Source organism: Scardinius erythrophthalmus (assembly GCF_964197995.2).
Source record: "Scardinius erythrophthalmus genome assembly, chromosome: 2".
In the NCBI taxonomy this organism is placed as follows: Eukaryota; Metazoa; Chordata; class Actinopteri; order Cypriniformes; family Leuciscidae; genus Scardinius; species Scardinius erythrophthalmus.
The window spans coordinates 57,731,797-57,756,409 of NC_138222.1; the positions used below are offsets into that span (position 1 = coordinate 57,731,797).

Genomic DNA, 24,613 nt, shown 5'->3' on the forward strand with positions numbered 1-24,613 from the left:
TGTGAAACACTTTTAGTTTCGAAAGCCAATATGCGGATGGGGCGTAAACGCTCCAACAGCATCATGCATATTTAGTAGTTCACACCTGATGAGACAATGTCCCTGCATACTTAATGAGCCATTCATTCAGGTGTGTCACCTATAGCTAACTTAAATCATTTTTGACCGACACGCGAACAGTACCACAGTTGGCTAATAACCAAAAAATCCCATAAAAGTTCTATTTTGGGCAAATATAAAGGCCTTTTCACACCAGGAGTGAAATGAATAACTTCACGTCTGTACAGTAGATGACGCATCTCAAACCTTTCAGCTGTGCTGGGTCATCTAAAGTCATGTTAGCTTACTGGTATTTTGAACTGGATCATCGAATGTCATCAGCAAAGACATTGCTGAATACATATATTTGTATTATGTAATACGCATTACATAATATTCTGAGTTTCAACTTTACAGTTTTTATTCACTTTGAGGAACACCATTTTCCCCTGTTTTGTGCAAGTGAGATGAGCAAATTCTCACATTTACTCTTGAACTACAGTAAACCATCATGTTCACGTGCAACATCTCGGCATTTACTCTCAATCATTTAAGTCAATACATGGAAAAACAAGCTTGCATTTCTTATTTGAAACAGTATCTCATATTTAAAAAGTAATGCATTACTTTACTAGTTACATGGAAAAAGTAATTGATTGCATAACTCAAGTTACTTGCAATACATTATCCCCAACACTGTCTATATATGTATATATCAATGTGGTTGAGTGGTTTAGCTTTGATTGACAGTTGATTAATTGTCTTTTCACCAAATTATGTCATTTTTGGGGAGGGGGGCAGTTTTCTTCTTTAAAAAAAAAACATTTATTAGGAGGGAAATCATTAATTTACAAGGTTATGACCAAAATGCTGGGCATAGTTAAATAATGCTTTTGATCATGTTTAAAACTACCTAGTGTTAATTTAACGTTAGGTGATGCATTGTCTTGGACAAACCATGAAGTCCATGTGGGAGCGCCTCGTACATTCAAACACAAACTAAGCTCTCAAATCATGTTTAGGCTACTTTTTAAATAGCTTGACTTCATTAAGAGGAATTATAATAGGGATTGTGTTTGCGTGTATAATGCTAAAACTCATAATGGAGGTTCAGAACCTGATCCCGGCTTCAGACGTCACATGCGATTGACAGTGTGTTTTGTTACCGGAGCCGACTCGGTCTGTGTGTTTACTGATTCATCACCATGTTGCAGTGTTTACACTTTGCGTTACGCATTTAGCAATCCTTTATTCTGCTCAGTGCCTGCAAACCGGTTCTGTTCCAGGATGTGTGTGTGGGGGGGTTACTATGCAAATAATACCTTTTACAAAAACTTTTCATATTATTGTTATTATTATAACCTTTATTTTACCAGGAAAAGAAGCACATTGAGATCAAGAATCTCTTTTACAAGAGCGTCCTGGCCAAGACTGACAGACACAGCTCATTTGAGTTTAACAGATAGCCTAACATCCATCAATACATGCACATACACACACAAGCAAATCCAACCAAATTTCAAGATCAATATATATTGAATATAGTAATATAGTATACTATATATTAAATATATACATAGACAACATATGTTGTCTGTGAATTTTTTATATAATTTTTCATGTTACGAGTTTGACAGTATATTGTACGATTCTTTGGCTAGCAGTTGTGGAAAAGACATAACGAGAAAGACTAACTTAGGGGAGAGTGGGGTGATTTGTGCCAGGGGGGGAAGTTGTTCCACCCTTGTTTCTGGAAAACCATAGAAGAAATTGGTCATGTGACCACATAATTTTGAAAAGCAATCACTTTTACTCGTCCTCCAAAGAAGAGAGACACATGGCATGAGAGTTAAGCATATTTTAGTGCAAAAAACTGTTTTTTCCCTTTCAAAGTAAAATTTCTATGATTAAGGTTTTTTGATTGTAGTGTCTGGACAATTATAGACAAGTTTGAAAACATTTCACACATGTTTTAGTGCTTTAGTAGGCTACACAATGAGTCTATACAGTTAGCATGATGTTAGCTCTTAACTGCTGGATCATGCTAGTTTTTCAAACTTGTGGGTCCGGGGTGATTTGTGCCAAAGGGCCTGGGTTAAGTTGTGCCAGATCCAGACCACCTAGACCTACATACTCACAGGGGATAATCTTGAGAAGTGAGGAGATGGGCATGCCTCATCATTGTTTGACTTGGCCTGCCTGCTATTTGTTTAATTTAGCTAACACTGATTTCAGTTTTGAGTTTGCACTATGTTATTAAAGAGAAGTTTTATTCAGTTTTTAAGTGGCTTATGTCACAATAGGATGTTTAGAAATTAGCCTAGTCACTTTATTCTTATATGTTACATAATTGACAGACAGCGCTATGTCAACAGGCATCTATTGCCAAAGCCTTTTTGCCTGAAATGATTCACAATTATCATATATTGTGTTGCTATGGTGCTCTAAATGGTTGCTAGGGCGTAGCTTGATAGCTTCACAATGATCCTGAGAGACTGATTGGTCGTCTGAGTAAAATGAGCCCGCCCCCTTGTCTCTATGACACTGTGATCCAGAGTTATGTTCAATACAAAATCCCTATGCAATTGACCATTGTAGGAAAAACGCATGCTATGGTATTCCAGGGTGACAATATCTAAATAAACCTTAAATGAGTAATTTTGTATTGAATTTATCTTGCTTTCATATAGCATTGTTGTGCCATGAGACCACTTTTTCCCCAAAAGCTATATTTCTGAAACAATTTATTTCAGATCCAAAGTTATTGTTCTCAGGGATGCACCACATCCTGAAATATATGTACATCCTTAAGTTGAAGGCATTACTGCCATGGCCTCACTTTAAAGTCACTTTGAGTAAAAACTGGCACAACTCACCCCACTCTCCCCTACATGTCGCCTATGTGACTTAATCTATGGAGACAGATCGAGATGCCTGTGTGTTTTGTACCCAAAATGTCACCATTCAAAACAAATGGGCTGTTCTTTCTTCAAAAACATAAATCAAACGCGTCGAAAGCAGCGAAGAGTTGTAGTCCACAAAGTGCTCTCACACAAAGTCTAACCGTATCAAACTTTTACCCGCTAAATTGTAGCATTCTTTACACGCAAAATTATATTAAAAATTCACAGACAACATATGTTCACATTCATGGCAAAATTCAAACGGGACCAGAAAATAATTATTTTCTCCCATTCACTTGCATTGATTTTTCAACCTAGAGGTCCAGTGGGGTTAGCGGAAGGGGCGGGACTTACCAGCTCTATAAGTTACTCAACAAGCACACACCTGATCGCATTACATTAATGTTCTTTGTTGCTGCATATGTTGCTTAGCAACCTCTTTGGAACTACATTGCTTGGCGGAGGAATAAATGTGTTATGTAAGGGATAATGTAGAGCGAGGCGGTTGTTTCGAGTGAAGGGGTTATATTCGCTATAACAACCGCCTCGCTCTACATTATCCCGCTTATTACATGGCTAACGTTACCTACCAAATAAATCAACAATTTGACACAAAATATTGATTTAGAAAGGAGTTTATTGATTTAATAACGCATTGCTTCCGCTAAAGAAAATAGTCCGTTTCGTCTCTACGGTTAGAATCCTGCGTCCATAGCAACGCTCTGTTTTTCATGGCAACGGTGTGATACTTAGCAGCGTCTGTATCAAGAAACAACAGACCGCATTCTACATTAGAATTCAACCAAGCCATTTAATTAGATGATAATAAACTCCTTTTAAATCAATATTTTGTGTCAAATTATTGATTTATTTGGTAGGTAGCCATGTAATAAGCGGGATAATGTAGAGCGAGACGGTTGTTATAGCGAATACAACCCCTTCATTCAAGTCCTGTTCAGCCTGTCAGGGTTGTATTCACTATAACAACCGCCTCGCTCTACATTATCCCTTACTTATTTTTTGTTGCTGGTGTTTATTTTATGAATAAAATAAATATTAAAATGAATATTTTTATGGAGTAACCGTTTAATAAAAGCAATACGCCCCTTGTAAAAGCCGTGTTTTACAGTGAATTTAGAACAGCTAAGGGGGTAAATAAACAAGAAATACACAAAATAAAATAAAAAATATTCCTTTTAATATTTATTTAATTTAAATATTGTATTTATAAAACACGGCTTTGCGGGGCTTATTGCTTTATTCTACCCAAGGACCTTGACAGAATTGTAGTGGAGTAAAAAGTACGATATTTGTCTTTCAAATGTACTGTAGTGAAGTTAAAGTAAAAAGTTTCCAGAAAAAAATAATACTCAAGTAAAGTACAGATACTCAAAAAGTGTAGTATCTGGTGTGTTATGGGCTCTTTCCAAAAAAGTAGGTACAAAACACCTGTGCAACACTTAAAGAGGCAATATATCTTTTTTTTTTTTTTTTTTTTTTTTTTTTTTTTTCTCTTCTCAGCAAGTGATCAGTAAAAAGTAAAAGATCGTCAGACTAAATATAATATTAACTGCTGTTTTGTGAACCGGCCTAAATAAATCAAACCCCTCAATTTGTGTTTTTTTTTTTTTTTTTCAATTAACTAAACTAAAATCCAAATAAATAAGAGTAAAAACAACTGATACCAAATGCTGATATGCATAGATGTGATGCTTACACTATACAATAACTACATTAGTTTACATGAACTAAGAACCATATGAACCCATAAAAATACTAAATATTAAATACAATAAAAACACGATCAGAATATAAAAGAGTACAATCATTTCATTGAAATAAAACAAATTAACCCTCTGGGGTGTTTTTGGGGTCCTTGACATGTTCTGACATGCCCTGACATATGTGCTTTTTTCAGTTGCTTATAAACATATTAATGGCAAAGGTGTCAATTCACTCTATATAGCACAAACAGGACTTCCATAATATGTGAGCCACATGTACATGTTTTCATTTTTGAGAGAATAATGTTTATGCATGGTTATCGAAAAAACTAAAAATTAAAGTTTCTGAAATAAGGCCACAAAACACATACTAAATATGTGGCAATAAGACTTTTGACTATGTCGTCGCCTAGAGTTTTTTCTTCAAAATGATGTGAAAATCATCCTGCCTAATCATTCACATAAAACGATACATTGATTTTAGTTTTGTGAAACACTTTTAGTTTCGAAAGCCAATATGCGGATGGGGCGTAAACGCTCCAACAGCATCATGCATATTTAGTAGTTCACACCTGATGAGACAATGTCCCTGCATACTTAATGAGCCATTCATTCAGGTGTGTCACCTATAGCTAACTTAAATCATTTTTGACCGACACGCGAACAGTACCACAGTTGGCTAATAACCAAAAAATCCCATAAAAGTTCTATTTTGGGCAAATATAAAGGCCTTTTCACACCAGGAGTGAAATGAATAACTTCACGTCTGTACAGTAGATGACGCATCTCAAACCTTTCAGCTGTGCTGGGTCATCTAAAGTCATGTTAGCTTACTGGTATTTTGAACTGGATCATCGAATGTCATCAGCAAAGACATTGCTGAATACATATATTTGTATTATGTAATACGCATTACATAATATTCTGAGTTTCAACTTTACAGTTTTTATTCACTTTGAGGAACACCATTTTCCCCTGTTTTGTGCAAGTGAGATGAGCAAATTCTCACATTTACTCTTGAACTACAGTAAACCATCATGTTCACGTGCAACATCTCGGCATTTACTCTCAATCATTTAAGTCAATACATGGGAAAACAAGCTTGCATTTCTTATTTGAAACAGTATCTCATATTTAAAAAGTAATGCATTACTTTACTAGTTACATGGAAAAAGTAATTGATTACATAACTCAAGTTACTTGCAATACATTATCCCCAACACTGTCTATATATGTATATATCAATGTGGTTGAGTGGTTTAGCTTTGATTGACAGTTGATTAATTGTCTTTTCACCAAATTATGTCATTTTTGGGGAGGGGGGCAGTTTTCTTCTTTAAAAAAAAAAACATTTATTAGGAGGGAAATCATTAATTTACAAGGTTATGACCAAAATGCTGGGCATAGTTAAATAATGCTTTTGATCATGTTTAAAACTACCTAGTGTTAATTTAACGTTAGGTGATGCATTGTCTTGGACAAACCATGAAGTCCATGTGGGAGCGCCTCGTACATTCAAACACAAACTAAGCTCTCAAATCATGTTTAGGCTACTTTTTAAATAGCTTGACTTCATTAAGAGGAATTATAATAGGGATTGTGTTTGCGTGTATAATGCTAAAACTCATAATGGAGGTTCAGAACCTGATCCCGGCTTCAGACGTCACATGCGATTGACAGTGTGTTTTGTTACCGGAGCCGACTCGGTCTGTGTGTTTACTGATTCATCACCATGTTGCAGTGTTTACACTTTGCGTTACGCATTTAGCAATCCTTTATTCTGCTCAGTGCCTGCAAACCGGTTCTGTTCCAGGATGTGTGTGTGGGGGGGTTACTATGCAAATAATACCTTTTACAAAAACTTTTCATATTATTGTTATTATTATAACCTTTATTTTACCAGGAAAAGAAGCACATTGAGATCAAGAATCTCTTTTACAAGAGCGTCCTGGCCAAGACTGACAGACACAGCTCATTTGAGTTTAACAGATAGCCTAACATCCATCAATACATGCACATACACACACAAGCAAATCCAACCAAATTTCAAGATCAATATATATTGAATATAGTAATATAGTATACTATATATTAAATATATACATAGACAACATATGTTGTCTGTGAATTTTTTATATAATTTTTCATGTTACGAGTTTGACAGTATATTGTACGATTCTTTGGCTAGCAGTTGTGGAAAAGACATAACGAGAAAGACTAACTTAGGGGAGAGTGGGGTGATTTGTGCCAGGGGGGGAAGTTGTTCCACCCTTGTTTCTGGAAAACCATAGAAGAAATTGGTCATGTGACCACATAATTTTGAAAAGCAATCACTTTTACTCGTCCTCCAAAGAAGAGAGACACATGGCATGAGAGTTAAGCATATTTTAGTGCAAAAAACTGTTTTTTCCCTTTCAAAGTAAAATTTCTATGATTAAGGTTTTTTGATTGTAGTGTCTGGACAATTATAGACAAGTTTGAAAACATTTCACACATGTTTTAGTGCTTTAGTAGGCTACACAATGAGTCTATACAGTTAGCATGATGTTAGCTCTTAACTGCTGGATCATGCTAGTTTTTCAAACTTGTGGGTCCGGGGTGATTTGTGCCAAAGGGCCTGGGTTAAGTTGTGCCAGATCCAGACCACCTAGACCTACATACTCACAGGGGATAATCTTGAGAAGTGAGGAGATGGGCATGCCTCATCATTGTTTGACTCAGGCCTGCCTGCTATTTGTTTAATTTAGCTAACACTGATTTCAGTTTTGAGTTTGCACTATGTTATTAAAGAGAAGTTTTATTCAGTTTTTAAGTGGCTTATGTCACAATAGGATGTTTAGAAATTAGCCTAGTCACTTTATTCTTATATGTTACATAATTGACAGACAGCGCTATGTCAACAGGCATCTATTGCCAAAGCCTTTTTGCCTGAAATGATTCACAATTATCATATATTGTGTTGCTATGGTGCTCTAAATGGTTGCTAGGGCGTAGCTTGATAGCTTCACAATGATCCTGAGAGACTGATTGGTCGTCTGAGTAAAATGAGCCCGCCCCTCGTCTCTATGACACTGTGATCCAGAGTTATGTTCAATACAAAATCCCTATGCAATTGACCATTGTAGGAAAAACGCATGCTATGGTATTCCAGGGTGACAATATCTAAATAAACCTTAAATGAGTAATTTTGTATTGAATTTATCTTGCTTTCATATAGCATTGTTGTGCCATGAGACCACTTTTTCCCCAAAAGCTATATTTCTGAAACAATTTATTTCAGATCCAAAGTTATTGTTCTCAGGGATGCACCACATCCTGAAATATATGTACATCATTAAGTTGAAGGCATTACTGCCATGGCCTCACTTTAAAGTCACTTTGAGTAAAAACTGGCACAACTCACCCCACTCTCCCCTACATGTCGCCTATGTGACTTAATCTATGGAGACAGATCGAGATGCCTGTGTGTTTTGTACCCAAAATGTCACCATTCAAAACAAATGGGCTGTTCTTTCTTCAAAAACATAAATCAAACGCGTCGAAAGCAGCGAAGAGTTGTAGTCCACAAAGTGCTCTCACACAAAGTCTAACCGTATCAAACTTCTACCCGCTAAATTGTAGCATTCTTTACACGCAAAATTATATTAAAAATTCACAGACAACATATGTTCACATTCATGGCAAAATTCAAACGGGACCAGAAAATAATTATTTTCTCCCATTCACTTGCATTGATTTTTCAACCTAGAGGTCCAGTGGGGTTAGCGGAAGGGGCGGGACTTACCAGCTCTATAAGTTACTCAACAAGCACACACCTGATCGCATTACATTAATGTTCTTTGTTGCTGCATATGTTGCTTAGCAACCTCTTTGGAACTACATTGCTTGGCGGAGGAATAAATGTGTTATGTAAGGGATAATGTAGAGCGAGGCGGTTGTTTCGAGTGAAGGGGTTATATTCGCTATAACAACCGCCTCGCTCTACATTATCCCGCTTATTACATGGCTAACGTTACCTACCAAATAAATCAACAATTTGACACAAAATATTGATTTAGAAAGGAGTTTATTGATTTAATAACGCATTGCTTCCGCTAAAGAAAATAGTCCGTTTCGTCTCTACGGTTAGAATCCTGCGTCCATAGCAACGCTCTGTTTTTCATGGCAACGGTGTGATACTTAGCAGCGTCTGTATCAAGAAACAACAGACCGCATTCTACATTAGAATTCAACCAAGCCATGTAATTAGATGATAATAAACTCCTTTTAAATCAATATTTTGTGTCAAATTATTGATTTATTTGGTAGGTAGCCATGTAATAAGCGGGATAATGTAGAGCGAGACGGTTGTTATAGCGAATACAACCCCTTCATTCAAGTCCTGTTCAGCCTGTCAGGGTTGTATTCACTATAACAACCGCCTCGCTCTACATTATCCCTTACTTATTTTTTGTTGCTGGTGTTTATTTTATGAATAAAATAAATATTAAAATGAATATTTTTATGGAGTAACCGTTTAATAAAAGCAATACGCCCCTTGTAAAAGCCGTGTTTTACAGTGAATTTAGAACAGCTAAGGGGGTAAATAAACAAGAAATACACAAAATAAAATAAAAAATATTCCTTTTAATATTTATTTAATTTAAATATTGTATTTATAAAACACGGCTTTGCGGGGCTTATTGCTTTATTCTACCCAAGGACCTTGACAGAATTGTAGTGGAGTAAAAAGTACGATATTTGTCTTTCAAATGTACTGTAGTGAAGTTAAAGTAAAAAGTTTCCAGAAAAAAATAATACTCAAGTAAAGTACAGATACTCAAAAAGTGTAGTATACAGTACTCAAGTAAATGTCTTTTGTTACTGTCCACCTCTGCCAGTACGCACCACTGGAACAGACAGTAAGAATAATTCCTGGGGCCGTATATAGGCTATAGCTACATCATACTGTTTACAGATGTAGGTATAAAGATAAGACGGAAGTAGACCCAGGATAGATTGATAAATGAAAACATGCCAGTGTTTTGTGTCTTCGGATGGACAAAGCAAACCATCCAACCCGAGCATACAACACACAATGATGAGTGAAGGTTTTAAGGTTTATTATGAACCCCAGTGCACCATGATAAACAGTGTCTAAAGCATTGAAACACTGTGAAGATGCATGCATATGTATAGCATTACATGATCATAATATCAACTTTTCTAAATGTCATTGTTAACGGTTTGTATTCAGGATGAATAACAATGTCTATGATTGTCAGCAGAAATGCACCTGTTTTTCTTTGCACTGCTCTGATGATGGTGAAGGCAGGGTGTGTGTGACGCGCTCACCTGTGGTCACGATTTTTGGTTTCCTCCCCCAACAGCAGAGCTCGACACAAACGTCTCTCACACACACCCTCTGAAGACCAGGCTTTGGGCAAGTACACCGTTTTCTACACTTCTGCAAATATTTGCATCCCTTGTTTTATGTGGTATTGCATTTCTGAACTGTTCCTGTATCTCATGACTTTGTGTAATAGTATTTTTTTTGCTTTTAAATGAGCTTTTACACATCAACAAAGTTGTCTAGAAGTGTAATGTTTCTCATTTAGTGTTAGTTTATGCGTGTTCAGGCACTGCGGCTTTAATTGTAAATGACCGTAGCACTTCTTAATACTTTAAAAGAAAAAATCACATCCTCGAGAGTTTCTAGAGCACTTGTTTTTACAGCCGTGTCTAATGCTTTATGACGAACGTTTTGCATCCTGGAGAACCTGGAGGGTATTTACATGTAAAATAAGGAGGGAAATATATGAAAATCCAGTTTCCCTGACCTCACTTACGTCCTTTCATTTCATGTTGTTCTGTGGACATTGGCAGCCATTCTTCTCCATGATTTCCCATCACTTTTTCCTTCCTCGTATTATGTTCTGATGCTCTTTACAGGGAGAATAAAGGGTGTGGGAATTTGCATTGTGTTCCCCTGTGCCGGGGCGAGGAAGTGACCGTCCTTACGGGTGGAGAAGGGATTTTTCTCTTTCGATCCGGCTCGAGTTTCACCGTGATCTCTGATTGTAGTGGATATAATACATCGTGGCCGTATCCATTTAATGTGATGCAATTTAAATCCTCTATTCACAAACCTGTCTAGACTTGCTATACAGCTGCCTAAAAATTTGCTCAATAAATACTTTAATAATAGATTATGTGAGCTATGCAAAAATGGGACAGGTTTTGGTAGATGCACAGATAACTGTTTCACTCCCGGCTTTTGAGGGTTTTTTTGTGATGCTATAACCTTTAAAACAATATCCAGTATGATTTTAATGTTATTATGCTCTTTCAACACAGTTTAGCTCTGCTATTCATTCATTTGTTTAGTCTTATAAAGTGGGGCAGTGATTTTAAGCTCATAGTCCAACTAGAATGTACAATTATGTAAAACAATTTAGATGGGTTAGAAAGTCTATGTAACCTAATGTCTGTTAGCAACAAGTCTGTTTATGTTAGAAATATCATTACCTGTTGTATGGGTTTAGGCCGCATGATAACACAAAAGAGTAATTCATCAGAACAGGTTTAAAAAGTGTCCCATTTTATGTGACATGTTCAGGTTAAATTGAAACCGTAAAACCCTCGCGAATAATAATTAAATGTAATCTCACTAAAGTATAATAATAATAATTATAAAACGGAGAGTTTTCAGATATAGACATTGAATAACCAAATGTAAAATAAATGGATAGTCTTCACTGTACAAATTAAATGGATTAATCCTTATTAAAGTTAAAGCTACAAAAGTTATTCAGTTTTTCTTTGTCCTTTTTTGTTTGATTAACATTAAAATCATAGCCTGGGAAAACCCTGATGAACTTCCGGCAAATTTGAGATTTGCTCAAGCCCATTTCCAATTTTTCCAAATCGAGGCACCAATCACAAACGTTGAGGCGGGCTTTACGCGATGACGATAGCGCAGCGACGTTGAAGCAGATTTTGTACATAACAAAGATGGCTGCCGCCGTGGAACATCCGCAATATCACTCGTTCGAATCAGCTATCGCGTCTGTTTTAAGTGATTTGAACGTTTCCTTTTGTTAAAAACCGAGCAAAGAACAACACTTGAAGCCTTCATATCTAAAAAAAGATGTTGTTGCGGTCTTGCCGACTGGATTCGGCAAAAGTCTGATACAGCAGCTTGCCCCGTTGGTGGCTAAACGAATGGGTCTTAGCGAGAGCCCCCTGGTACAGTGGTTATTTCTCCGTTGGTAGCCCTCATGGAGGATCAGGTCAAGGACGCGACCAAGCTTGGACTCTCAGCTCTACAAATTGGCACTGACAACGAAGAATTAATTTGAAACGGTCGCCAGCAGCTCTGCATACGTCATCTCCTTCATCGCCCTGATTGGTTTTAGGTCTATCCAATGCGCCCAGAGGCATTTGAGCGGCGTCCGTTGGTGACGCCCCTTTGGAAATGGGCTGTGAATGAACCTCACCCAGTTACAACTGAGAAGGGTCTGGTGTAAACCAGGGTATTAAAATCACAGACAGCAGGTGAAATATTAGGCTGCTGTCTCTTTAAGAGCTAATAGACAGATATAATACAGCTCTTGCTCTTGCATTGATCAAGACAAGCACATGTGGGACATTCAAATACATTCAAACACGAACTAAGCTCTAAAATCATGTTTACTGTTTAAATAGCTTGACTTCATTTAGAGGAAGACTAGGTTTATTTTACCAGATGAAACAGGACAAAACAAAATAATAATAGTAATTATATTTATAGCTGCTGTCTCTTTAAGACCTGATGCACGGATCCAATACACTGATACTGATACACGTTGTCTTTCTCTACTGTTTAGTTCACTTGAGCCATAACCGACTGTTTACTACTCTGAGACGGGCATTTTTTGACAGAATTTTACCATTGCATTGTTAGCATTCATAAAAATGTTACAGACCAACTGGCAGTTGACGAGTTTAGGCCCACTGCAAACTGTCAAAACTGTTCCATGTATTATGAATTTTAGCAAACGTAACGGTTTATTAATTTAAGTCATTTAACTTTATTTAAGTCATTCACCTTTCATTTTGAGGCCACACCCTTCTCCCCACATAGGCCTACACATTGGGACTTTTGACCGCACATCACATTTTTGAGATATATTGATAATGCTTATCATAATCATGGGCGGTGCTGGGGAGGGGCTAGCAGGTGCTTGAGTACCCCGATAAAGCCCAAAGCACCCCGATAGCACCCCCAAAACTAATTTCTGGAAGCAATTATATTCAAGCTGTATTCTATGGAAGCCCTGAACTGCATGGTGAAGAAAAAAAAAAAAGAAAACTTATCTTGTTATCCTAACCCATTTCAACATATCTCATTATTTCAACATAATACATCATTATTTCGACATAAGTCGTCATTTCGACATAATATCTGTTATTTCGACATAATATCTCCTTATTTCGACATAATAAGGGGACATTCTAATCTGCATTAAGCCACATTAAGCGTTCTTACTTCTTATAATGGTTTTCTATGGGAGGAAAATGCTTAACGTGTAGGCTATAATTAAACACGTTGCGTTCATATTCGTGCTCATCTGATTTGTACATTGTAGGCTATAGTCTATGAGTTTTCATCAGAGGGGTGCAAGACCGCAGGACTTTTGTCGCACTTGAACCACGAATACACACTTTTTTTTTATGGGTTAGGGTTAGGTGGTTGAAATAAAAAAAAAAGTACAAATCCTTCCCTCGCCGGTCAATCTGACCCTCTTAGGAATGAATGGACTGCTTCAGTACACATAGAATAACACACACACACACACACACACACACACACACACACACATATATATATATATATGTTATTATATATTTTATAATTTCTATTGCTCCAAATAGTGATATAAGGCAATTTTCTCTCCCTCAAGCGGTCAGTAAAGACACCCAATGTAAGATATTTTGAGCTGAATTAAAAGGGTTATGCATGAAATTGTGAGTTATTTTGAATTTAAGTTGAAAGAATGTGAGGAATGTGCTTACATTACTATTTATTTATTATTTATTGATCAAATCTAGTAATTTAAACGTTACAAAAAACCCACAAAAATAAACAAATAAATCTCAAAAAATAATTGCATTAAAAAATAGAAAACATATTATCAAACTGAAATTAAACAAGCTTATGCATACGTTACTAAAATACAAAATTAATAAATTTAAATGATTTTTTTTTTTAAAGTGCGTTGCATTTACAACGGGGGTTTCAACTTCCCGCTCCTTTACTTCAGTCAAACCTCTTCTCATGCGGTTGATGCATGTGCGCGCGCGTGTGTGAAAGGAAGCCCACCGTTTCTGAAGTGCAGAGGGAATATCATTTCAAAGTTTTCTGTTTCAGCCAGGTATGGTACTGTATGTTCATCGAGTAATACTGGTTAATGCCGCTTCTTAGACGAACTCTCGAAATCTGTACAGTGAACATGTCTGATTTAATCTAATTTACCAGACGGAAACGAACGTTTTAACATGCAGAGAGATAATCATATGTATGTATGTAGCAGCTATGTATAACACGGCTTGGTTGAATTCTAATGTAGAATGCGGTCTGTTAAGGGATAATGTGTAAGGGATAATGTATAGAGAGGCGGTCGTTATAGCGAATAACAAGCCTGACAGGCTGAACGAGAACCCGACGCGAAGCGGAGGGGTCTTGACAGCCTGAAGGGCTTGTTATTCGCTATAACGCCCGCCTCTCTATACATTATCCCGCTTATTACATGGCTACCTACAAAATAAATAATTAATTTGACACAAATTATTGATTTAAAAAGGAGTTTATTGTTTTAAAAACGATTGTATTGCTTCCGCCAAAGAAAATAGTCCGTTCCGCGTCCATAGCAACGCGCTGTTTTGCATGGCAACGGTCTGTTATAGCTCGCAGCGGTCTGTTATCAAGAAATAACAGACCGCATTCTACATTGGAATTCAGCCGAGCCATGATAATTAGATAAAATATTGATTTAAAAAGGAGTTTATTGATTTACGATTGCATTGCTTCCGCTAAAGAAAATAGTCCGTTCCGTCTCTACGGTTATTATCCTACGCTACATTATCCCTTACTTATTACATGGCTTGGTTGAATACCAATGTAGAATGCGGTGTGTTGTTTCTTGATAACAGACGCTGCTAAGTATAACAGTTAACACACCGCCATGAAAAACAGAGCGTTGGTATGGACGCGGAACGGACAATTTTCTTTAGCGGAAGCAATACAATCGTTTTTAAATCAATAAACTTCTTTTTAAATCAATAATTTGTGTCAAATTATTTATTTATTTTGTAAGTAGCGATGTAACAACCCCTTCAGGCTGATTCAAAGTTCAGCCTGTCGGGGTTGTTATTCACTATAACAAGCGCCTCGCTTTACATTATCCCTTACATATGGCAAAGCGCACAAGAACAGTTCCTAGTAAGTGTTTTTATTTGAGCTCAATCCTTTGAGGCAATACAAGGAACATTCTTGCCGTTTAATCACTTTACTGTGACTGTTAGGGAGGGACTATTTTTTTATGGCGGAAGGATGGGATTTACTTATTTTACTTTAAAAAGAGAGCATTATATATATATATATATACACACACAAATATTCAAACCGAATAAATATTCGGTTTGAATATTTGTGTTATGTGGTAACTGTTTTATAAAAGCAATAAGGGTACGAGAGACCGTGCTGAATTGTGTATTTACGTGCTAAATTGTGTATTTACAATTTAACTAGCAAGTCTCGCCCTTCAGCCTTTTATTCACTTAACGTTACAGCACCGCTGTTCGTACCTTAATTATTTCATAGGCCTACTGCTCCTACACCTACAAATTACTACTAATCATTATTATTAGTTATACCATGGTCTGGGTGAATACTCGATTCTGATTGGCTGCAGGGTGTCCATTAAAAAGTGATAGAGGACACCTAGTAAAAATAAACCGTCAGGCGTAACCAGGGAAACCAAATTATTGTTTGTAAAAACTTTAGATTTAGATTGTAAAACTAATTAAAATATAAACTAATGTTTTAAAAATGTGTTATTTGGCAAGTGACCAGGTATAAGCGGGTTAATGCCCTTCGAGGTGTCCATTTTCAGGTGTTAACAATACCTCCGCTGCGCGTCGGACGGTTCACGCCTTGCCGTCGTCCATTAATACTTGACAATGGACACCTCGTCGTCGTCGGGCATTACCCCTTACTAGTAGTATTCAAATGAAAAATATAAATCTACATATGCTTAAAAACATGCCTCTATAAATAAATAAATCTATTGACAAGCATTCTCACTTGTCTGTGGATTTTTCCATGTGTTTTCCCAGATCACTGAGCGATAATCATGGCGCAATCAACTGTAACTGTCCAGTCACCCATGATTCTGGCCCCTGATAACTTCAAGCAAAACATGTGGAGCACAGGAGTGTGTGACTGCTGCGACGACATGGGCATCTGTAAGTGTTTGGTGGAGAGAGAGAAAGAGGAATAGTACAGGCTACTGTAGAGTTAAGCACACGAGAGGAATGTGTAAAATAAACATCAATTTGCGTCACGTTGCTCTCTGGGGTTTGAGGATGTGAGATTTCGGATGAACTGAAAGCGTAACTAATTCAGTGTGTGTTGACATCTGTGTTCCTGTGGCAGGTTGCTGTGGTTTATGGTGCAGCTACTGCCTCATGTGTAAGACCAGCGAGGACTTTGGAGAGTGTCTCTGTCTCCCCATGCTGGAGATTTGCTTCGGAGGCATTTTGCATCCTATTACATTCGCCATGAGGAGCAGTATGAGAGAGAGATACCAGATCAGGGTAATTACTATGTTGTAATACAATTATTACTGTTTAATATAAATACATTTTCAGCATCATTACTCCCAGCCGATCACATGATCCTTCAGAAATCATTCTAACATGATGATTTGCTGCTCAAGAAACATTTCTGATTATTATCAATGTTGAAAATGTTGTGGCAAATTCAAAGTTCTTTTTGGTTCAGGTCTCAAAGTAGTTATTAAGTTATAGCAAATTCGAAGTCCTTGGTTCAGGTCACAAAGAAGTTTCTCAGAGTCAAGGTTCCAAGTCAGAAGAATTAACTTTATTGACAAGCAACAAAGTGAGAAGCCAGTTGGCCGTCCGGACATCTGAGGTTACAATGGCCAGTGTTCATGTCTTATACTTTTTCTTATCGCTAGGTGATAAGAAAACCCTCATATCTATCTCTTCTTCTTTGTCACTCCTTGTGGCCTTGCCACCATTAGATACATCTCTCCTTAAACCTTCTTCTATTGGTGGAACATCTCAAAAAACATGTTTTTCTGCCAGCACATCCCAACACCTGCATTTACAGACTTTTTCCATTCTCTTATCCTTGTGACCTATTTTCTGCTGGCCATTACAGCATTCAGACTTTTACATGAGACAAGGGAAATTCTTCAACAAAAACAGTTGTGCTGCTTAATGGAAACCGGGATACATTTTTCAGGATTCTATGATGAATAAAACTACCAAAAAGAAGTGAGTTTGTTTACGAATCAGAAAAACATTGTAGTGCTTATATAACAACTTGTTAGAAACTTGATTTTTTAAAAAACACTGTAGCTTTAAAGGGATACTCCACCGTTTTTTCATATTAAACTATGTTGTTCCCTTAACTAAGACGAGTTGATACATACCTCTCTCGTCTCAGTGCGAGCACTCAATCGCTCTGGCGCGCGGTGACACTTTGATAGCACTTAGCTTAGCCCAGTTCATTCATTAGGGACCAAACAGAGATGAAGTTAGAAGCGACCAAACACCTCCACGTTTTCCCTATTTAAATACAGTTACACGAGTAGTTACACGACCAATTATGGTGACAAAATAAAACGTGGCGCTTTTCTAAGCGGGTAAAAAGGATAACTATAATGTATGGCGGAATAGCACTTGAAGCTGGGAGCACTTCGACTCGGCGCAGTAAAAAGTCACTCCTGCAAAATCCTCTCCCTCTTACTTCTGTCATTAGAATCAACGTGACTTTTTACTGCGCCGAGTCGAAGTGCTCCCAACTTCAAGTGCTATTCCGTGCTATTTGAAGTGCTATCAAAGTGTCGCCGCGCGACGAGACGACGAGAGGTATGTATCAACTCGTCTTAGTTAAGGGAATAACATAGTTTAATATGAAAAAACGGTGGAGTATCCCTTTAAAATGGACATTTGAGGTTTGACTGAATAGTTGAAAACACTTTCGATCGGATTGCTTTCGTAGTGTAAACACTCATGTGGTCGAATGTGTTCAAACAGCCACAAAACACCGTCTACTCTCCGTCTACTGACCTCATGCGTAACATTATGGGAAGCGGCTAGCCAGACGGGATTTAAACTTTGTCGGCTGGAGATACAAGTTTGATTTGAAGACCAAAAACATACCAAGCACAATGTTCTCTCACCATTCCTGATTTCTAACACACACTCACAGTGTTCGGCTGATCTTGTGACTGTCAGAGCAGAAACTAACTCTGATGCTCTCTGTGTGTTTTTCCGTCGTCTCCCGTCGCGTTCATATGTCAGTTACACAAGCTTATTTTGTCCATTAGATCGAAAGATCTGAAAAAACATACATTTACCCGCCCATAGACCCTCCCCTCGAAGAAATCAGGACAGAAGTGGTTGAAAGTGGACAGAAGAGACGGATTAAAACACCAGGTGTAAACGGGAATGTGTCTCTCTCGTCTACTTGTGAACCGATCGACCAAAACTCATCTTAACTCCAGGTGTAAACAGGGCCTCAGTTTCACATCACATTACAGTTATTGTGTTTTCTCTCATGAAGGGTTCGATTCAGGACGACTGCTGTGCGGTGACCTGCTGCACGGTGTGTGTGTGGTGTCAGATGGCCAGAGAGCTGAAGGCTCGTCGACACAATCTAGTGGTCATCAACCCCACCGTACACACAGTTCACCAGCAGCCGCAAGCCTTCAACCAGCAGCCGACTCAAGCCAGCAACATGGGCTACCAGCCTCCTGGATACCAGTAACCTTTAACCTCTAACCTCAAGCTCCCCGGAGAGCAACACCTGCTGTTCTGTTGAAGTTACGTAGTCATCAGGAAATCTGTTGAGATGTTATTTCTATATTCATACCTGTAGCCTACTCGTTTAACAATGCCTGTTTTCCTGAACAAAATATTTTATGACGACGGTTCTATTTTTTTATTTTCTCTATAGACAAATTGCCAAATGTAGATTTATATGTATATTAAACTGACCAAAACTGTTTGATTCTTGTACGTGAGTTTCTTCTCATAAATATCATTCTTAATATAACATGCTAACCAGACGCGTGTATCAGATCCATTAACAGTGCTAACTTGACAAACTCAATCACACAACAATCGCTGTGTTATTTTCTTCCAGTCTGTGATTGGACAGTTGAGCTTGTCCAAAGAGAGTCAGCACAACAGAACTCGTGTTTAATGAGACGCTGAAGTTAGTCACCAGGGAATCTGGAAGGGACAAACAGCAAACACCTGTGATAAAGAATAGTGACACTCCCACTGATTTCTAGGGAAACTCTACAAACAGAAATATGATCCTTTTCAATGGCTTTTATCTAGCTATTATCACTGTGTACTCGTACGGTAAGCCTGTTGGCAAAGAAAGAAAGGAAAAATTCAGGAAAAAAATACATTTTACATGAAAGTTTATTAAGTCATACATAGAAGTTTTGGAACAACATGAAGGCGAGTGAATCATAAAAGAAATTTTTGGGTGAACTGTCCCTTTAAGGAACTATTTCACTATTTCATATTGTCCACTAGGGGAAAATGATGGCCCACATAATTTAAAATTAAAATATGAAATAAAAAATAGCTGTTCTACTTAAAAATTTTTTTTTTATATAAAATGTAAAAAATAATAATATAAAATGCACTGTAGTTTTTCTGTAGTTACGCTAAATTATTGACCTAATAAGGATTTTGAGGTTGATCTAATTCTATTCAAATTTAACCTTTTGGATTTCACAGCAATTATATTCCACAGATCCCTCCTAATCCATAATTAGTATTTTATTATTTTACGTATTTATAGTCAGCTGATGCAATTTCCTACATTTTATTTTAAGTTGTAAGAATGTAAAAGTCAGTGGGTAATATGTATGAGGTAAACACAAGGCTTATTTCTCTTCGTTCTATATTTTAATGCCCCAATACTCAGGAATCATTCTTTAACCCTTGTGCGTCTGTATGGAAATGTTCATCTTTTTCAGTTTAGGTTATAGTTTTTTTGCCTGTGTTTATGCCAACTGCATACATTTTGAGACAAACGTGTATTTTTATTTCACCCCTTTTCCTTTAATAAATCTATGTTGCACAAAAATAGTTCCACTCAAGACCCTTGACAAAAATGTGCCCCAATTTTTAATACCGTTTTAATACCGCCATTTAACTATAAAATTATGCAATCTGTGTTAATAGGCTTTCATTCTGTTGGCAAGGCTTCAAAAATTTACATTTTTACTATTTTTTACCAGATGGTGTAAAATGAGATGATGGGGAAAATTATTTTGAGACATCAAGCTCAAACTTGGAACACAACTTGTTTAGATATATTACTTTGATTTTCTAGCAGTTTTAAGTTAACATATTTTATTATATATATATTTTTATTTTTATTTTTTTTTTTATGTAAAATGATGTAAAAAAATATATATATTTTCACTTTTGTTTTTTACTTCGGCCAAGGGTCTTCTTTAAAATGAGACCAAATTTTTATGACAGTTTTTTGCCATTTTTGTCCTCTAAGGACCTTCACCACTGCCGTGACACTCAGAGCTTTTTCTGTTTCCGTCTTCTTTTCGGCGGCGCTTTGACCTGAATGTCACTAGCTGGATTCACCACACAGCTCTTCCTGTAATAGTGATGCAGGAGCCTGTCCCAAAGTTTACAGCATCTCAACAGGTCACTATTACCTAAGAGATGAGAATATTACTATTATTAGTAGTACTTACAATATACACTACTAATCAAAAGTTTTGGATCTGTAAGATTTTTAATATTTTTAAAACAAGTCTCTTCTGCTCACCAAGACTGCATTTATTTGATTCAAAACAAAACAAAACAAAAACATTAATGTTAAATAGTATGACAATTTAAAATAGCCTAACTATTTTCTATTTTAATATCTTTTAAAATGTAATTTATTCCTGTGATCAAAGCTGAATTTTCAGCATCATTACTCCAGTCTTCAGTGTCACATGATCCTTCACAAATCATTATAATATGCTGATTTGGTGCTCAAAAAACATTCATTATTATTATCAAAAAATAATAATATGAAAAAAACATTTTTTTAAAACTTTTGACCGGTAGTGTATAATTACACTGATGTAACACCTTAAAATCAAGAGTAACCAACATTTTTTTAAAACAAAACTTGTCATCACTTCATGAGCATTCTTCACTGCTTACCCAGAATGCACAGTCCATCCTGTGCACGAGTTATGGCAACATTGACCTGATTTGGATCAGTGATGAATCCGAGTCTTTTTCCAAGCCAGGCATTACTGGGTGTGTAGCTTTCTATGTCAGACACGGAGCAGGAACGAACAGTGGAGACGATCACATACGGCCACTCGCTTCCTGCGCACAACGATTTACACTTAAAGGGTTACACTTTTAATGCCAAAGGGGAAAAACAACGAGTCTTGAACCCACATGTTCCACATTATCCCCCTGAATAATAATAATAACTTTATTTTATATAGTGCCTTTAAAGCGAGCTTTACAAAAGGCGCTTACACAGAGAAAAGAAAACAATTAAAACCAAAATAAACATGCATGATAAGATAATAAAATCAAAGCTATCGATGAAAAATGTTTTAAGATAAGATTCAAATCAGTGAAGAGACTGAGCATGAATTCATGCAGAATTGAATTTAAAACTCTTGATTGATGCAATCAGAATAACACACCTTGGCTTTTCATAATTGTGCAAACGGTGACATTTTTAATATTTCTCTTCTGCATTGTCTTCTTGATCTCTGACATTTGTGCGTTGTAAGGGGTCAGAATTGCAATATCCTGAGGTGGTACGTCTGATTCAATCAGCAGATTTGCCACATTAACCTGGAAAAAACAAATAAATCACATGCAAGAGAATATTATGAGAATGATGTGATTTATCGTTACAGAACCGATGCTGCCTTCAAGTTCTCCTAAGAAGTTCCTGCTTATGGTATGAGGTGTGTTGAAGTGATTCTGCTCAGAATAATAATATAATAATGTTTTTCTAATTTCATATTTTCACTCACTGAGTTTGCACTTAGAAGGAATGCTCACAATACTTAAAGGTAGGGTAGGCAATTTTAATAGAGGCTAGCAATAGCGAGTTAGCTTTAAAAGCATGAGATCCCACCCCCGTCTCCAAAGCCACGCCTCCTTCAAAACACATGAACACACACAGCCAGAGGAGAGTCGGCAAAGGGAATACACATAAAATTACAGTAATACTGAACAACTTGCAGAGCTCTTACTTCAGTCACATGACAGTTGCAGATTCATTTCATTTCGTGCACCTGAGACCCGCTGTCAGACTCTAAAATGGAGAGTGACTCACAGGGTCGCAAGACGACGTAAAGTACATGCATCTGATGAGGTTTATCGAGTTGATGTCAATAGCGTGTGCTCTCTGTAGGCACATTTTGCCGCTATGTGGAAAAAATCCAGCAGAATCCGTTAGTCGACCCCAGGGGATTAACTTTAGCCTAACCATAAATTGTGATTATATATATGCTCACTCACATATATATATGCTCACTCACTCACTGTGTGGTGAAGCCCATTTCCACCTCTATTGCGTTGGAGAAGCAATCCCGCGTAAAATTCAGGTTGCACACTTGAGCTCCACTCCAGCAGTGCTGTTGCAACCAGCAAGCCTACACCTACGCACCCTCCTGACCACTGTACTAAATACAGATAAATCTACGCTAACTTGAAGCTATCCTAACTGATGCAATACTATGCGTGGAAGCTCGTACCAAGGGAGGGTGTGGTGAGCTGGAACCTGCTTACGTCACGTAGTACCACTGCAAACATCCAATAGGAAAATTCAACTGCAGTAGCCACCTTTCAACCTGAAGAGGGCAGCACTCAGACGTTTTTACACCATATATTGTAGAATTAAAACACTTTATACCCAAATGTCAAAAAAGTTACTCGAATCAATGAACAGCACTAATAAAGCCCCATTCTTACAGATCATTAACTAAAAAAAGTTGGTTTAGGGTTTAGTTACCCTTTAAAAGTCTTCTTTACTGACTGACTCACTCATAAAGTCTTTTGCCGCCATCTAAAGGCGAAATAATGTAACTTCTGTTGCTGTTCACGCTCAGGGACTATTTGTTTAAGCGGAAGGAAGGCTTTTAGTGATTTTACTTCATGAAAGTTGCATTGATGCATATTTTTTGGGGGCTTTAATATTTGTATTTTGTGGTAACCGTTTTATAAAAGCAATAAGGTACTCAAAGCTAGTGCTGTATCATGAGTAGTATCAGTCACGGCTGAAGGGCGTTGTTAGGCACGACTATTGCTTACTTAGACCACTTAATGACTTTCAACCAGCATAATAAAAATATTTCTGGAACAAATCACCTACCCTGCCTTTGACTAACTTAGGATCAATATCAACTTGCTTTCTTCATGATTCATTAATCAACACACGAGTAGGAGCTTAATGAAATTCCTATTGGAAAATTCTGACATTGCTGTGGTTTTCTTATGCGCTTGTGAACTGAAGGCAAGTATTGGACTTACAGCCTGCTCTGCCTCCTCAGTGTTGGCCATTGAGTTCTCGTTGCCCTTTTCTGTAGATACCACTAAACTGACTTCTTCTCCTTGGACGTGGCCAAACAAGATCGGTGTTGGCAGTCCGTTCTTGTTAAGAAGGATGGGGGGTCCTCGTTCAGCTCCTGTTTTCAGTTTGCCCTCATAAAACTCCTCTGAAGGAAACCTGCAAATTTCTTCATGCTAACATGCATGTGCATTTGTTAAACATCAAAGCAAAATGAGAAAGTTTTGTTCAGATTCTGTTGAGTGTTTCTTAGTTACCATTCTGTACTGAGTGTCCAACATTATGGCCAGATCCATGTAGCGCTCAAACAGAGACCGTTGCATGCCCATCTTTTTCACTAGGGCACACTGCACTATCGGCCGGATCTGTTTGTGGTCACCCAGCAAAACAATCTGTCAAGGAAACCAGTGAGATTTTCATTCGATGTGAAGATGCATATGATTGTCTTCCACTCCTAATGTGGCTACATACGCTGAGAATTACTAAAAAGTGCATAGTATATTATAGGGGTGTAACGATACCCTCATTTCACGATTCCATACATATCATGATACTGAACTCACAATACGATATTATTACGATACTAAAAATTGATTGAAATGCAAAATTTGATATTATTGTGGGTGTAAATGAATAGGATTGGTGCTGTTAACCCAATGAACAGAGCAATGGTGACGCCAGAATAAAAATATTCACGATTCTGAAGCTGAAAATACTGAACTATTTTAGACGAATATGCTTTACTCTTTCGCTGACTAGATATATTTAAAATAATGTTGGTCACTTTTTACTGGTAGCATAAGACATTTGGCATTATCAGGACCCACAAATATTCCCCCATTGCATTATTATACATTATATTCAACATTATATATAGTAGTTTATTGTAGTACTGACACTAAAACTCTGTAAACTTGAATTTTTTCTCACACATTAATTTTTATTTTGGGTGAACTATTCACAATACATATTGTTGCATTTTTGTATTGCGATATTTTGTGACACGATATTGCTAGTATATAATGTTTACTGCCAACTAATTTTAAAAATATTGTGTAAAAAAGCATTATGCACGAATAAATATTACAATTTAT

The 24,613-nt window shown here is 37.1% G+C and overlaps 1 protein-coding gene across 2 annotated transcripts; it reads left to right on the top strand.

Moving 5' to 3' along the window:
* The first annotated feature begins 4,613 nt into the window (after positions 1-4,613).
* Positions 4,614-18,947, top strand: ponzr6 (plac8 onzin related protein 6). 2 transcript variants are annotated; one of them, XM_081359878.1, is made up of 4 exons: positions 4,614-14,061; positions 16,025-16,153; positions 16,344-16,504; positions 18,504-18,947. In XM_081359878.1, exons 2-4 carry the CDS (start codon positions 16,042-16,044, stop codon positions 18,705-18,707), a joined length of 477 nt encoding a protein of 158 aa, XP_081216004.1. In that variant the 5' UTR covers positions 4,614-14,061; positions 16,025-16,041; the 3' UTR covers positions 18,708-18,947. The 2 variants fall into 2 exon arrangements, with proteins under 2 accessions (XP_081216004.1, XP_081216003.1); XM_081359877.1 differs by having other exon boundaries at positions 4,615-10,088.
* The last annotated feature ends 5,666 nt before the right edge of the window (positions 18,948-24,613 follow it).